This window comes from Haliotis rubra, unplaced genomic scaffold (assembly GCF_003918875.1).
Source record: "Haliotis rubra isolate DU_JTF1 unplaced genomic scaffold, ASM391887v1 Scf15, whole genome shotgun sequence".
In the NCBI taxonomy this organism is placed as follows: domain Eukaryota; kingdom Metazoa; phylum Mollusca; class Gastropoda; order Lepetellida; family Haliotidae; genus Haliotis; species Haliotis rubra.
Genome location: NW_025765447.1, coordinates 2,780,703 through 2,795,022, shown reverse-complemented (window position 1 = coordinate 2,795,022; position 14,320 = coordinate 2,780,703). Strand labels below are relative to the sequence as shown.

General features: G+C 38.8%; 2 protein-coding genes and 1 long non-coding RNA gene across 5 annotated transcripts; 1 reads left to right on the top strand and 2 right to left on the bottom strand.

Annotated features, from left to right (window-relative positions):
- Positions 1-2,432: 2,432 nt before the first annotated feature.
- Positions 2,433-6,005, bottom strand: LOC124270186 (thioredoxin-like protein 4B). Its single transcript, XM_046705215.1, is given in 4 exon segments — positions 2,433-3,991; positions 3,993-4,049; positions 4,502-4,653; positions 5,745-6,005. Coding segments are annotated over 4 exon segments (447 nt in total). The 5' UTR covers positions 5,877-6,005; the 3' UTR covers positions 2,433-3,885.
- Positions 6,006-6,110: 105 nt separating this feature from the next.
- LOC124270185 (mitochondrial ribonuclease P protein 1 homolog) lies at positions 6,111-9,666 on the top strand. Of its 3 annotated transcripts, none has more exons than XM_046705214.1 (4): positions 6,111-6,260; positions 7,332-7,687; positions 8,309-9,003; positions 9,373-9,666. In XM_046705214.1, the coding sequence occupies exons 2-4, from the start codon at positions 7,370-7,372 to the stop codon at positions 9,497-9,499; spliced, it is 1,140 nt and encodes a 379-aa protein (XP_046561170.1). In that variant the 5' UTR covers positions 6,111-6,260; positions 7,332-7,369; the 3' UTR covers positions 9,500-9,666. The 3 variants fall into 3 exon arrangements, with proteins under 3 accessions (XP_046561170.1, XP_046561168.1, XP_046561169.1); XM_046705212.1 differs by having other exon boundaries at positions 6,111-6,285; XM_046705213.1 differs by having other exon boundaries at positions 6,111-6,321.
- A 2,944-nt stretch (positions 9,667-12,610) lies between these two features.
- Positions 12,611-14,295, bottom strand: LOC124270184. Its single transcript, XR_006896701.1, has 2 exons — positions 14,159-14,295; positions 12,611-13,968 (listed from the first exon to the last, which is right to left on the bottom strand). It is a non-coding gene; the product is annotated as an uncharacterized LOC124270184 (long non-coding RNA).
- Positions 14,296-14,320: the final 25 nt, after the last annotated feature.

The window sequence follows — 14,320 nt, the reverse complement described above, 5'->3', positions numbered from 1 at the left end:
CTCAAGCTCGCTGGATCACGAGCCTGGGGCCTTAGACAGCTCGCCCACAACGCCCCATTGGACTTGATATTTATCACACTTCTTGCTGAGAGTTTTACCGCTTGCCTTTCCCGTTTGTGACATAATGGAGACTTTACAGTTTGTATCCATTTAGTTGAAACCAGAGGAATGTTTATAAACATGGAAGTCCCATAATACAGAGGTTTTAATGAGCGTGATAACTTTTACCAATGTCATGCACTATATATAATCCTTGTCACGTTTGTTTGTTAACACAAAACTCAGCAGTGTACCAGTTATTATATGAACGCGACCTGTCAATAATGGAACCTGGATCAGACAATCCAGTGATTGGCAGTATGACGAACAATCCACGACACCATACCACGACCATGTAAGTCACCCATAAGGCTGACTCGCTGATATTACAATCAACTCATGTGGTTGGTGACCTATTCCAGCCGGAAATCCACATGAAGACTGTTCGGGTCGTACCAGTACGCATATATACTGTATTACAAGTGTGCTCCTGCTCAGGGAAAATGAGTTTCAAGAACTTAAAAGTTTCAAGAATTGAGAGGTTCAGCTTGTATGATTAAATTTCACAAACTCTTCTTTGTCTGTTGTTTAACACTGCACTAAGCAGTATTCCAGCTGTGTGGCAGAAGTGTGTAAATAATCGAATCTAGACCAGACAATCAAGTGATCAACAGCATGAGCATTGTTGACGTGTCAACCAAGTCAGCGAGCCTGACCATCCTTCCCTTAGGACAAGCATGGGTTGCTAAAGATCGTTCTAACCAGATCTTCACTGAAAATAAAATATGTCGACCTGCAGCAACATCAGCAATCTCTCCCAAACTCCAAAACCATAACTATATCTTCTGTGGTTTTGATTGTATTATCTAAGAAAATCGCGGCTTAATTGCAGGGATGTGGAGATTTTGGTTTCAATCCGAGTCAGATATGTTGCAGTTATCATTTTAATTAATATGTGGCATTTGGTTTTAGAAGCATGTACAACACGTAGTATTTTCATACTAATATACAAAAAAGTGGGTTGTGCTTGATTAATGCTCAACTGTATGCAGGGTGGTTAGGTAGCCTAGTGGTTAAAGTGTCCTCGTCACCCTTAAGACCCGGGTACGATTCCCCACATGGGTACAGTGTGTGAAGCCCATTTCTGGTGTCCCCCACCGTGATATTGCCGGAATATTGCTAAAAGCGGCGTAAAACCCAACTCACTCACCCCTCATTGTATGCATTTACACAGAACATTTCTTCCACATAAGACTCTGTTAACATGTATCATCACACTGCTTCATTGGCAGAGGGTCTGTGGCTTGAAAATCAGATAGTTCAGAGTTTGTATAGCAGCCAGAAAGGTTCACAGTTCCTGTTGACATTGATTTTACTTCACCTCTTGATGTGTTTAGAATAAACAAGAAGACAAAGTCATCAATATCCCCCACAATGGCAAAATACTCTTCATGATTATGTCTATGAGTTATGATTATGTCAAATATTTAGGTGTGTATATAGAAAAGTGGAAGGAGAGTATTGAAAGGTTTTTGGAGTTCTGCTCCAGAAAGCAGCACTATCACCAATTTCAGGCTAAGTCAAACTTGTTGCCATGGAAATGCCAAAAATATTGAATTCAGACTTCCAAAACTACCAAAAGGCACCAGTACACCACCAGATCTATCTATGTGCCAAGTTTGGTGAAGAAATAGTGAACGGTTTTAGAGTTCTGCTCCGGAAAAGAGCACTACCACCAATTTCAGGCTAAGTCAAACTTGTTGCCATGGAAACGCCAAACATATTTTTTTCAGAAAACAAAAACTACCAAAAGGCACCAATTCACCACTAGATCTATATATGTGCCAAGTTTGGTGAAGAAATAGTGAACGGTTTTAGAGTTCTGCTCCGGAAAAGAGCACTACCACCAATTTCAGGCTAAGTCAAACTTGTTGCCATGGAAACGCCAAAAATAATTTATTCAGAATTCCAAAACTACCAAAAGGCACCAGTACACCACCAGATCCATGTATGTGCCAAGTTTGGTGAAGAAATAGTGAACGGTTTTAGAGTTCTGCTCCGGAAAAGAGCACTACCACCAATTTCAGGCTAAGTCAAACTTGTTGCCATGGAAACGCCAAAAATATTTAATTCAGAATTCCAAAACTACCAAAAGGCACCAGTACACCACCAGATCCATGTATGTGCCAAGTTTGGTGAAGAAATAGTGAACGGTTTTAGAGTTCTGCTCCGGAAAAGACAAATGTGCACGGATGGACGGAGTCAATTTTAATACCCCCATCAAAACGCGTTGCGGGGGATAATAATAATCCATAATCTTAACATGAATGAGAATAGTGTAAATGTATTATGCAACTACAGTTGCAAGTTAAAAAAACAAACAACTCTGTTGGAACTGGAAGAAAGCATTTTATTGTTTATCAATAGAATTACAAGAGTCTCCTCTCTCTTGTCGTTGTGATTCCTTGTCATAATATGGCTAAAATACTGCCCATGTGACCTTACATTTTGACTCACACACTCACTTTGTGATTCCTGTTTCTTCGGCTAGGAATCAGATCCATTAATTTTCTGGAACAATGAAGGATTGTAACCCTAAATGTAATCCAAAGGGTCTTAATACATTTGTTAATGATGTAAAAGAAAGTCCTTTCGAAAACTGACAAAATCGAGAAAATGTTCAAATACCCTCTGCTTCTAGCAAAATAACTGTTATTAGATATGTTAAGTAGTTATCAGTTACACGTCTTTGCTCACATTACCTTCAGCAAATTCTGTCCGGACTAGGAAAACTTTGTAAACATTCCTCATTAAGAAGTTATTTCTCATGTCACATTTCTTGTATTTTCATATCTGTATTTGAGGTCTTAGCTTCATATCTCTTTTATTTCCTAGAAATTCATAAAGGAACCATAACAGGACAGAATGAATTACTTCGAGATGCCCCGAGATGCTCCTCTTATTACTTCATCTTGCGCTCAAGGCAGGCCCTTTGTTTTAGCCAGTGAGCTCAGCACATTGTTTGACCACAGAGCTCATTGTTTTTGTCCAGCTCTAATTAGCCAACTCATAAACGATCGCATCTTACTAGGCGAGGAAGCCCCTTCCGGTTGTGTACAGATGTAGCCAAGGTAGTTGAGGGTCTACTGTCTTCAGTATTCATAAAATACATGGACCCAGAGAACGGGTTCTGTTCTGCTTTTCACAGATGCATTGTTCTTTTTGCCACAATCACAAATACTTAAGCTCTGTCACAATGCTGTGTAATGTAACTTGTAAGGAGACCAGACAGAGCAGAGGCTGATAGCATGAGCAACGTATCACACTCAGGTCACACATTGTAACCACAAGGTGCTACTTTTGGTCACCTTCTTTAACAAAGTATAGGCAGTGTGGACCAATTCTTCCATGGACTCCCCACACAGTCAATACAAATTGTCCATCTACTTCAAAACAGCAATTGTCCTTGCATGAGTGAGTGAGTTGGTTTCATGCTGCTTTTGGCAGTATTCCAGCAATATCATGGTGTGGGACATCCAAAATCAGCTTCACACAATGTACCCATGTGGGGAATCGAACCCGGGTCTTCAACATGATGAGTGAACGTTTTAAACACAAGTCTGCCCCACCACCCGGTCCTCCCGTTAGAAACAAGACACGTGGACATCATGCCATTTTCTCTTGCACATGGAGGTTACCATGGTTACAGCTGCCATCTGACCTGGCCAATTGGTTGGAAAGTATCCCATCCTGTCAGATCTAGCCTTGTCATCTCCACAAATCCAATTGGTTGGAAAGTATCCCATCATGTCAGATCTAGCCTTGTCATCTCCACAAATCCACATATCATATGTCCTTATAGATGAGATCATACTTCGGGATATCGCTGGGATCAAGAGGACTCCTGACCATCACTTTGCCTTTCATGGCTCCTCGGAACACCGTCTCTACGATCTATAAAATGTTGTTTCTTCTTAAAACTGCCAATAAACTTGGTGTTGTCTGGACTCCTGGCAGAAAATTAACATAAATTAATCAGATTTACATGTTATGATTATTGTTCTATATCAGTCAGAAATACATGTATTACCAGCTAATGGTACCACATTGAATGAGTAAAAATTGTTTAAAACCACTAAAACAACAATACCTTTGTGGTATGTAAGCAATAAACGTTGCATGTCTGCAGTTTGTCTTTGGAAACAGAAATATCTGGAGAAATCTAAAATTTCAGAAGTTAACGAATACATTGTGGCTATTCAGATTTGATTTTGTTTTGTTAAATAACAAAAACTGGAAAGGTTCTAAAAGACACCATGATGTTTGGAGGTACGACTTATCTCTTTGTTCATAATTTTAACACCACAATCATCAGACCACCATATAAATTCATCCAGTTTCATTATAATTTGAAGTTTGAGACAATGAATAGTTTCTGCTCAAAACTTGAGATAAATCTTACCCCCAGTCCACTTTCATGTGTTGAGCATTGAAGAAGAAGACTGTTGCAGGGATGAGAGTGATATCAAAGTAGGTCCGATATACTGGCACTGCATCCACCTCGACCAGGTAAATAGCTGCCATCTTTGCCAGTTCAGGGGCAGCCTTGGCCAGCTATTTGTAATACAGAGATATTAGACATTGTTTCAGAGAGATTAGACATGAAGATCTACAGGTACTCTATTGGTATATTATCCTTGTCACACCCAATACAGTTATATGAGTTGATTAAGGTATATGTCAAACTTAGCTTCAAAAGTGAGGCTTTTCAACATGGCACAAATTTGATATGTACACGAGTTTCGTATGGCCTTTTTTGTTCTTTGCAAGATCTTGGGTTCAGTTGTGTTTATAAGTTAACACTATTAAACCTAAAAGTGCTATACTTGACAATTTGCCTCACATGTGCCTTAAGTAGCAATTATCACAACACATATAAACACTGTCCGGTTGTCAGGTAAATTTTTGCATAGAATGTTGCAATCTGGGTTTGTCATGACAGGCGCGTAGCAAGCCATTTTTTTCCATGTAAGCCTGATAGGTTGCAAAGCTTTATATTCAGACAGTATTGAGGGCTTGCCCAATGTTTTTAGCAGCAATCATGTGTAAGCCCGGGCTTTTTTTATAATTGTAGCTAGTAGCTACGCCCCTGCAGTAAGAGTTACTTACGTACTTACACACACACACACACACACCTAATTTTTTCAAACAATACAAAGATATACAAGTAATGACAAGAAGACGGAAAGAGTTCCTTCCGTTCCCCCAACCCTAAACCTAACTCTAAACCTAACTTAAATTTTGGACTTTTAGTCATTTTGTGAGTTCTCCAGTAATTGCTGTGTTAAGTTTGTTAATAATTTTAGTATATTTATAAATATTATTTGAGATGGGGAACGGGAGGAACTCTTACCGGGCGGAGTCCATTTTAATACCGCAAAACGCGTTGCGGGGGATAAAAAGTACCTTATAAAATTGGCAGGGGGTACGTAAGGAACTCTTTCCGCAACTTTATCCTAAACAAAAGCCACTATTCATTACTAAAACAACACCCCTGCGACTCATTACCCCCTGAGTGAGCACTGCCGTCCGACTCCGAAATGGGGAATATCAGATATCTATGTAGCTAAGATACATAGCGTTCACCAACATGAACATATCTTAGCTAATAGTAAATATCTATGATCCGACGATAAAATGCTTACGATATCATCGATCTGTAGACAACCATGATCATCATCTCTCCCAAACCGCAAAACCAAAACTAGATCCTCTGTGGTCTTTATTGTATGATCGACCTGTTTCTTCGTACTAAGTTTAGGAAGAAGAAAGCTCATCCTCACTACACCGTGTGACCAACGTCGAGCACTGCTCTTGGCTGGACTCCCGTCTATCAAGTTATCAAGTTTGTCGCGAACCGGCAATGGAACCAGTTTGAAACGGCCTTGACCTTTGGTCCAGCCTCATACAGCATAAATAAATTACTTGCACAACGATATCAATTATTCATGTTGTAAGCCTAATAAAAAATTAGGTACATATTTTACGAAAATGATCAGATATTTTTGAAATGGCATAACCAATAAACGTCTGCCAGTATCAACTTTTCATGGATTTAAGCAGAACTGAACCGCATGGTGTGAGCGAAAACTGTGGCAGAAGATTCACGCAAATGACAAGAACAAGGGGAGATTCAGAAATGCTGTTGATGGCGTAGAAATGTAAAGGACGTTAAACCCTTATTAGGTAATTATGCGATTCGGTGCCATTTTGAAAAAACAGGTAACAGCATGAATGATCTGTCTGTAGTGATATGTATGAGGCCTCCAGGTCATATTCTCAAATAAGACACATCTGCACACGAAGGCACTATTATTCGGTATCGGTTTAAAACGACTACGAGTCATAATGGTCTATTAACAGTCACAACAGCTAGCTTGTCTGGTCAATACGGATATGTCAGACTGAAATCAAACACCTTATCTTTGGTCACATACCTATACAACAGCATCAGTCGTATCATGCACATTCTACTTTCGAAGAATGGCAAATATTTGACAGATAGCATTTTGGTTCTTAGACTAGCAAATTTGACATTTTTGTATGTTCAAGAATCCCACGGGGCGGTGGGGTAGCCTAGTGGTTTAAGTGTTTGCTCGTCACGACAAAAGGTCCAGGTTCCAATAATATTCCTCACATGGGCACAATGTGTGAAGCCCATGATATTGCTGGAATATTGCTAAAAACAGCGTAAAACCCAGTTCACTCACTCACTCAAGACTCCTAAATGGCCGAAAATGACATCTGTTCCAGTACCTATAACCATGATAATGTTTTTACCTAACAGTTTGAGTCAAAGATTTGCTCATGTTCAAATATAAAAAGGATTCTTTTTGAAAACATCTAAATGAGCATGTGTGAAGCCCATTTCTGGTGTGATATTGCTGGAATATGGCTAAAAGTGGCGCAAAACTAAACTCACTCACTCTAAATGAGCATTTTTGATACATTTTTGCCTTTTCATGTCAAAAACAAGCAAATGTTTAAATGAACGAAGTCTTACTTTAAATCGTATGACCATTTAACAATAATTTCAAGACTTTTTGCTATTTTATATAAAACTAGATATATACTGTGGTTAAAAACAACCCTTGTAATACCTTGTCTTGAGCCTAGTTTCCCTTTTAACTTATGAAAGTTGCCAATAGAATATACGGAATGTATACCCTCACGATCATCATGAAACATACTGATACTAACTATCTAATTGCACTATCTATTTTCATTAATAGGAAGCAAACAACAACTGTTAACTGATTTATCCTGCACCATGCTGAGGCAGTTGTTACGGACACGTTGTCGGGTACAAGGATTAATCCGGACATCTACAGAAAGACCTGTGCAGAATGGTAGTCTTCTTTCAAGGCACATGTGGACAATGGTTTGTCCAAGCAAGAACCAGAGATTGAAGTTGCCAAAACCTGTGTTGTTTCAATCATCGAGGCTGCAACATGATGACTTACATATGACAAAGGAAGAGAAAGATGTTGCTGCTGAGAAAGTTCTTGCCAATCTCGACCCAGCTAGACAAAAGAAGCTTGATTTGATAAAGCTAGAATATGATGTACTCCAGCAATCCCGTTTAGATGTATGTCTCCAACCACTTTTTACAACAATTTTTTGTTGGATATCTGACAGGGGCGTAGCTAGCATTATAAAAAAAGCCCGGGCTTACACATGACTTTTGCTAAAGGTCACCATGAAAATTGGGAAAGCCCTCAATACTATCTAAATATAAAGCTTAGCATCCTCTCGGGGTTACACGTAAAAATTGGCTTGCTACAGGCCTGTTTGAGAATATTCTTGACAATTCAATGCCAAAAAAAATAATTGGTTCCATAGAATGCATAGCATACCCCACAATTAATATAAGGTTGATTGGAACAAATCATCTGATTTTAGGGGTCAGAGGTATTACAAACTATAGTCTCTAAGCATGGGTAACCTCAGGAGTCAAATGTATATTATATACCTTTGGGTGTCAGTAATAAGCTGAGACAAGTTCCCATCCAGTTCAGTTATTGATCAATGAGGACATGAAATATTAAGGTGGTGGTCATTGTTCTTGTTTGCTGCACAAACGTAGTTAGTGATTTTGTTTATTGGTTTTGCCTACAATATAATGACTGCAAACCTCAACATCTGTTTCTTGGTTTCTGTTCTTTCATGAAGATCTTTCACATTTGAAATTTTCTTGATATTGTTGCAGGTACCAGAGAATATCCTACCATCTGATTGGCTAGAATTACTAAATTTACCATCACCAAGTTCGAGAAGACGTTTCTATCGTTACCTTGTGAAAACGGAGAGAAAAAAGAAATCTGCAATGATGAAAAAGGCCAAACGGGCTCTTTTGAAAGCAGAACAGATACCAAAACCTGAAGGGGGAAGGGCGAAAAAATCAAACATTATTTTCCCTATGTATAACAACCCAGCAAAACTCTATCGGAACAATAACGTGGCTCATTCAATGATGTTTGGACCTGATGTCGTCATCGATCTTGACTTTGATGACCACATGCGAGACATGGATTCTTCACATTTAGCAAACCAACTTTTCATGGGTCACAGGTTTAACTGTGAGGACCCAGAACCATTTCATATGATATTTGCAAATGCTTCTTCCTCGAATAGAACCATTCAGTATATGTCAAAAAGATGTGGTTTTTCACTTGACAAAATGATGTTCACAGTGACAGAGAAGGACTATCTAGATCTGTATCCGAAAGAAAAGTTAGTGTATCTCACTCCACATACGGACAAGGTCTTGAGCAAATTTAGTTATGATGACATCTACATTGTTGGAGGTCTCATTGACAAGGCCATTACAAAACCACTAACTTTTGCCAAAGCAAAAGAACAGCGTATTAGGACTGCAAAGTTTCCCCTGGACAACTACCTGATGTAAGTGGTTTTATTTATCCTCAGGCTGAATTTGATACAATTAGTGGATATTTCTGGTGAGAATAGTTCCTTGGTGGAACCCATGAAGATTCAGATTAAAATAGGTTTTCAGCTTGTCATAAGAGGCGACTAATGGGATCGGATGTTCAGGATCGCTGACTTGGATGACACATATCATCATACCCCAATTGCATATATATCGATGCGCATGCTGTCGATCACTGGATTGTCTGGTCCAGACACGATTCATTACAGACCACCGCCATATAGCTGGAATATTGCTGAGTGTTTTTTTCTTTTACTTTTGCTCCCTGAAAAAAATCCATGTTGTAGAGGCCAAGTCTAAATGCTTCTCTGTTCTCATTTCAGCTGGGAGAAAGGAGGAAAGAGACTGACAATCGATCAAGTGATCAAGATTCTGGTGACGCTCAAACAGAGCAACTGTTGGAAAACTGCACTTCAACATGTACCATCACGAAAAGTTGTCAGATTCTGAGAGCTGCAGAAAGAGCAAGGACATTTCATAGGTTATGCAATGGCAGGGAGACACTGGTCTTATCTTGAGAGACCTCAGTAATGTTAGCCTTTGTAAATGGAGTGTTGAGAGGAATGAGTGTTGGTTGAGATAAAAGAGAGGTATATGAGTAAATAAATAAGTGTGGAGTTGGCATTGTGAAACAAGAACACAGGGTACTTACTATACAGTGTTTAATCAAATATATTGTCTAAGCCTTTTGTTGGATATGTTCTGTCAAGAATTCCATTGCCTCATATTTAGACCACAATTACATCATGTCTTCCAGACAGTAAATATATCTAAGTAACTGTCCTTGAGAGCCGGGCGGTGGGGTAGCCTAGTGGTTAAAGCGTTGGCTCGTCACGCCGAAGACCCGGGTTCGAATCCCCACATGGGTGCAATGTGTGAAGCCCATTTCTTGTGTCCCCTGCCGTGATGTTGCTGGAATATTGCTAAAAGCGTCGTAAAAACCAAACTCAGTCAGTCAGTCTTTGAGAGCCAGGTATTCCAGTAACACTTTGCATGATTGTTGCTGAATAATTAAGTACCCGGTACGTGTCCATACCTGCTGGAGGCACTGTGAGGAAACTCCTATTGATTGATACTAAGTGTTTATGGGTGAAAAGTATCAATTTCAAGTACATTCAAACACTGTCATGTCAAACTTTGATGTATTGAACTCATGGTTGTTTCAAAGTAAATGTTGGGTCCCTCCAAATACTTTCCTTATTCATAATTGTTTGGTTCTGTTGAACATCAGATAACTTGAAGTATTTACATAGGTCCATTCATCTTTGACACAATGGTGTTTGACTGTAGAACTTATTAGGGGACAGTGCTGAGTTATCTTGTAACTGAATGACTGCAGCATACCCTTGTTTGAATCTATACTACCCATTAAAAGTTTAGACTCACTAGTGTAAATGTAACCACTTACTTCAGTCAACTGTTCTAAACTAGATTTTGCAAAATATTCAATACTGTTTAATGGTACTGTTTACACATGAACTGGTGTATTGTAAAATAAATTCGTAACGTTGAAAAGATTATTGTCATGAGTTCAATAAATGATGAAACTCGGTGAAAATTGTCGAATTCTTAACAAATCTTTAGATCAAAACGCCGCTGTTCACATGCACGATATTTGCACATGCTTTTCAGAAATTTGATGCATGATCCTCATTCAAGTCATCTGCATAAGGTTTGCAGTTGGTTCCCCAAAGTTAGTGAAGAAATTCATCTTTGATGTAACCATATATTTGTACATTATAAGTTGTATGCTTCTCTCGAGGGTAATACGGTCTGATGTATGCCTCTTTGTAGTAGTGTGACTGTCAACCGAGCCGGTAGGCGAGGGCTGACACTGCTACAAAGAGGCGTACATCAGACCGTATTACCCGAGGGAGAAGCATACAACGTATTTATCTTACCGCCATGTTAAATGTAGAAAATATCATATATTTTTTTATGTTAATGATCGCTACCGACTATATGACGTGCCAACAAAATGGCGTCTGCCTCTCGACTGGATTTTTAACATCAGTGAAACATAATCTGACAAGCATAAAATTGCTATAAAAATTGTTAATTATGTTTAACCTGAGTGTGCAAACCACTCAATGTATAAAATAGCTTAAATAAAGCAGTGAAAGTCAGTAAAATAAATCTGTACAAAGGGAACACAAAATACAGCTGATCGAACGGTTTTCGAACTCCGGGCACGGCATGCGTCATAGTATGACGTCATACGATTGTTAGCGCTTCAGTGTCTTGGCGGAGACCTTGGCGGTTGCCATGGCAGCGGGTAATATTGTTTTCAGTTGTCACCCTCCTAAACTGTCATTGACCAATGAAATTAAAGTATTTTACATGAAGGTAAGATGAAACATATAGTGAGTGCTCTAAATGAGTCTAAACTTTCGATGGGTAGAATTGTGTCCCGGGATTATCTGGGCCGAGACGTTTCTGTAGAGCTACATGCATTCATCCCAATATTAACTGACAGTGATGTGATTCAATGGCTTGTGTCTAGCCAAGATTGTTGCTTCTCTGATTAAAGAGTGACAGAGTTCCTCAGTGTTTTTTGAAGAGTGTGTATTAGTCAAAGAGTAATAAACAATACAAGGATATCCTTTTTGTTGTTACACTGTCTTCGTCTGTGTGTGCTTGGGACTACATCCACATAGACTTCCCAGGCATCATCATCAACTACAATCAGTGGTCACTCTAATGCCAAAACGTCATGATGGTTTAATAGTGAGTAATCTTAACAATAACACTGTAGTCTGTTTTCAAGATATGTGTGAATTTGCATGTCGGGTGAAACATGAAAATGACAGATGACTTGTCCTTGTTCAGTTTAACCCTTCAACGTTTCTATATTGTCAGATACAGCTGGGTCTAAACATAGAGAATCTGTCTTGGATTGGACACTAATGCCAATTATTGTTATAGTGATTTAATGAACATGTTTAGGGAAGTATGAAGCAGCTCCGTGACCCAGAAACGTTATTACCTTGTGTACTATCCACAGAATTTTAGAAACTCAGCTTTGTTTAAAGCCTTGTTTATTTAAAGTACAGATTCTAGGACTTTTGTTAGGTTGTGCCCCTTCCACGATTCAAACCCACACTCTCAGAGTCAGTCACCTAATGGCCAGCACACAAAGTCAGCCATCTAACCCACTCAGCCACCACGACTTTCACAAACTGGTAGTTTAGATCATGTACTTTGTTTCCACCTTTGACAAGTGTACATTGGTACAGCTCCCACGGCCGACTCAACCTAACAAAAGTACTAGAATCTGAGAAAGTGTAATCCCAAGCATAACATGTCACAGCCTTATACATGTTAAGTAGAAATTCCTTGACACTATCATCAAAGTTTGGGTTGCCATGGTGAATAACATTTTAGGTCAAATATAACTCTGACATTGAAGAAATAATGTGAACCACAATTACAGATTTTCTTTGGATAGGTATGCTAAGTATGCCTAAATCTTGAATATAAAATACTTGCTTTCTTGTATTCATCATGTACCATTTAAAAATGGGCCCTTCAACTTCAAAAAGAAAACAAGGAACATATATGTGCACATAATGGTTTAATTAAATGATAAACGAACAAGTTTGATTGTCATTGATACAGGCTAAATACCTTCAACCTATTTCTTCAGATGTTTTTTGAGGGGGAATGTTGTGTGAAACCATTAGTGAGTGAGTAAGCGATGAGTAATGTCACTTTGAGAGATTTCAGAAAACTTTGTCCCCAGTAGTCTCTGTGAAGCTCCTGGTGAAATGGAGCCAACAAGAACATAATACACTGGTTCATGGTATGACAGGAAACTTAGGAAGACATGAAGCCTTCCTACTAATGAATATCAGCTGTAATGTATTGATTCTTTTTATGTTCACATGATGAAGTTGCCCAGAAGCTTTCAGTTACAAAACATTTTCATTCATCAAGTTTAATGTCTTCCCTAAACATGTTTTACAGACAACTTTCATACAAGTTTAAAGTTAACATTAACACTTAAATGATTATCACCTGCAAGAACGAAAAAGAATTCTCAACAGAAAAACACATTGCATCATGACTAGAGAAACTGATTTGGAATAAACAATGAATCTGAATCATGTTGGGGTTTTTTCACAACCTTATGGTTAATGTTTCTAAAAGGGTCAATGTCAGCACAGGTACTACACATATGTACCCAAGATATGTTTCTGTATACAGAAATGTACCCTAAACTATGTCAAAACACAGAAAAAGGCCTGATCCCCTAAACAGAGAACAAGTCCTTATTCCGCCACCCCAAACCGAAACCATAGGTAGTTGTTCCCATTCAACTGATTGTGGGTGGTATTCGTTACTGTGTATATTCATGCTTTATATAACGCAATCAAATGCATCTAATACAATGGAAGTTCCTATCAAGAAAAACAGCACAATGCAGAATGGACAGAATGCGCAATCAAATGCATCTAATACAATGGAAGTTCCTATCAAGAAAAACAGCACAATGCAGAATGGACTCTTCCTAGGGTACGTTTCTGTACACTCATCTGTAGTACCTGTGCCGACAACGAACCATTCAACTGTAATATGTTAGGCTTATTAATTATTACTTGGCACATGCAATGATGCACATTGCTGTCAGTCATGAGTGAAGATGAGATGCCATGCTGTATCCATCTTGTGTGTAACTGTCAGCTTTTACGACTGTATTGTTCCAGTGGTCATTGTTCAGTGAAACTGATGATGAATCAAAGTTTTCAGTGTTTTCAATTTAGTAATGTTTAGGGTGAAAATTGGTTGGCCAATTGATATCACGGAGGTGCCGATGTAAAAATGCAGGATTCATTGCAGTTATTTCTTTTCTCTGGGGCACTGGCATCTCTGTTCAGGAGGGACACCTTCCAAGGCCTTTTCAATGTGATTCCCACATCCTGTAAATAAGTAAGTAAAAAAGAATGTTGTTGTACTAAAACAGATAATAATTCAAACTTACTGCAGTCTGCAGTTAGTTAACAGATGCAGGGTGCATTTTCATTATTAGAAAAATGGCGTGTTGTAATAGAAAATTGCATGCATCGAGGATAGCATATCTCAGCTCTGTATCTTAGATATTGCCCGTACCGGCCCAGGTAGGTTTACCGCATTTCTCACAATCTTTTCTGAAACACATGTTCGATTAGTTGAAAAGACTGTTATGACTTTCGAGTGGAAGTAGATGGCGTTTATTTCGCTTTCAAACTCCTCACATTATACTTCACTGTGGTCGAGAGTCTGAAGTGCCGT

What these genes read in the sequence shown, in the direction of transcription:
- LOC124270185 (XM_046705214.1), top strand. Translation starts at nt 7,370, where the DNA reads ATGCTGAGGCAGTTGTTACGGACACGTTGTCGGGTACAAGGATTAATC. An exon ending in TCCAGCAATCCCGTTTAGAT is followed by an intron (nt 7,688 to 8,308) that starts GTATGTCTCCAA and finishes ATATTGTTGCAG; the next exon opens with GTACCAGAGAATATCCTACC. An exon ending in CCCCTGGACAACTACCTGAT is followed by an intron (nt 9,004 to 9,372) that starts GTAAGTGGTTTT and finishes TTCTCATTTCAG; the next exon opens with CTGGGAGAAAGGAGGAAAGA.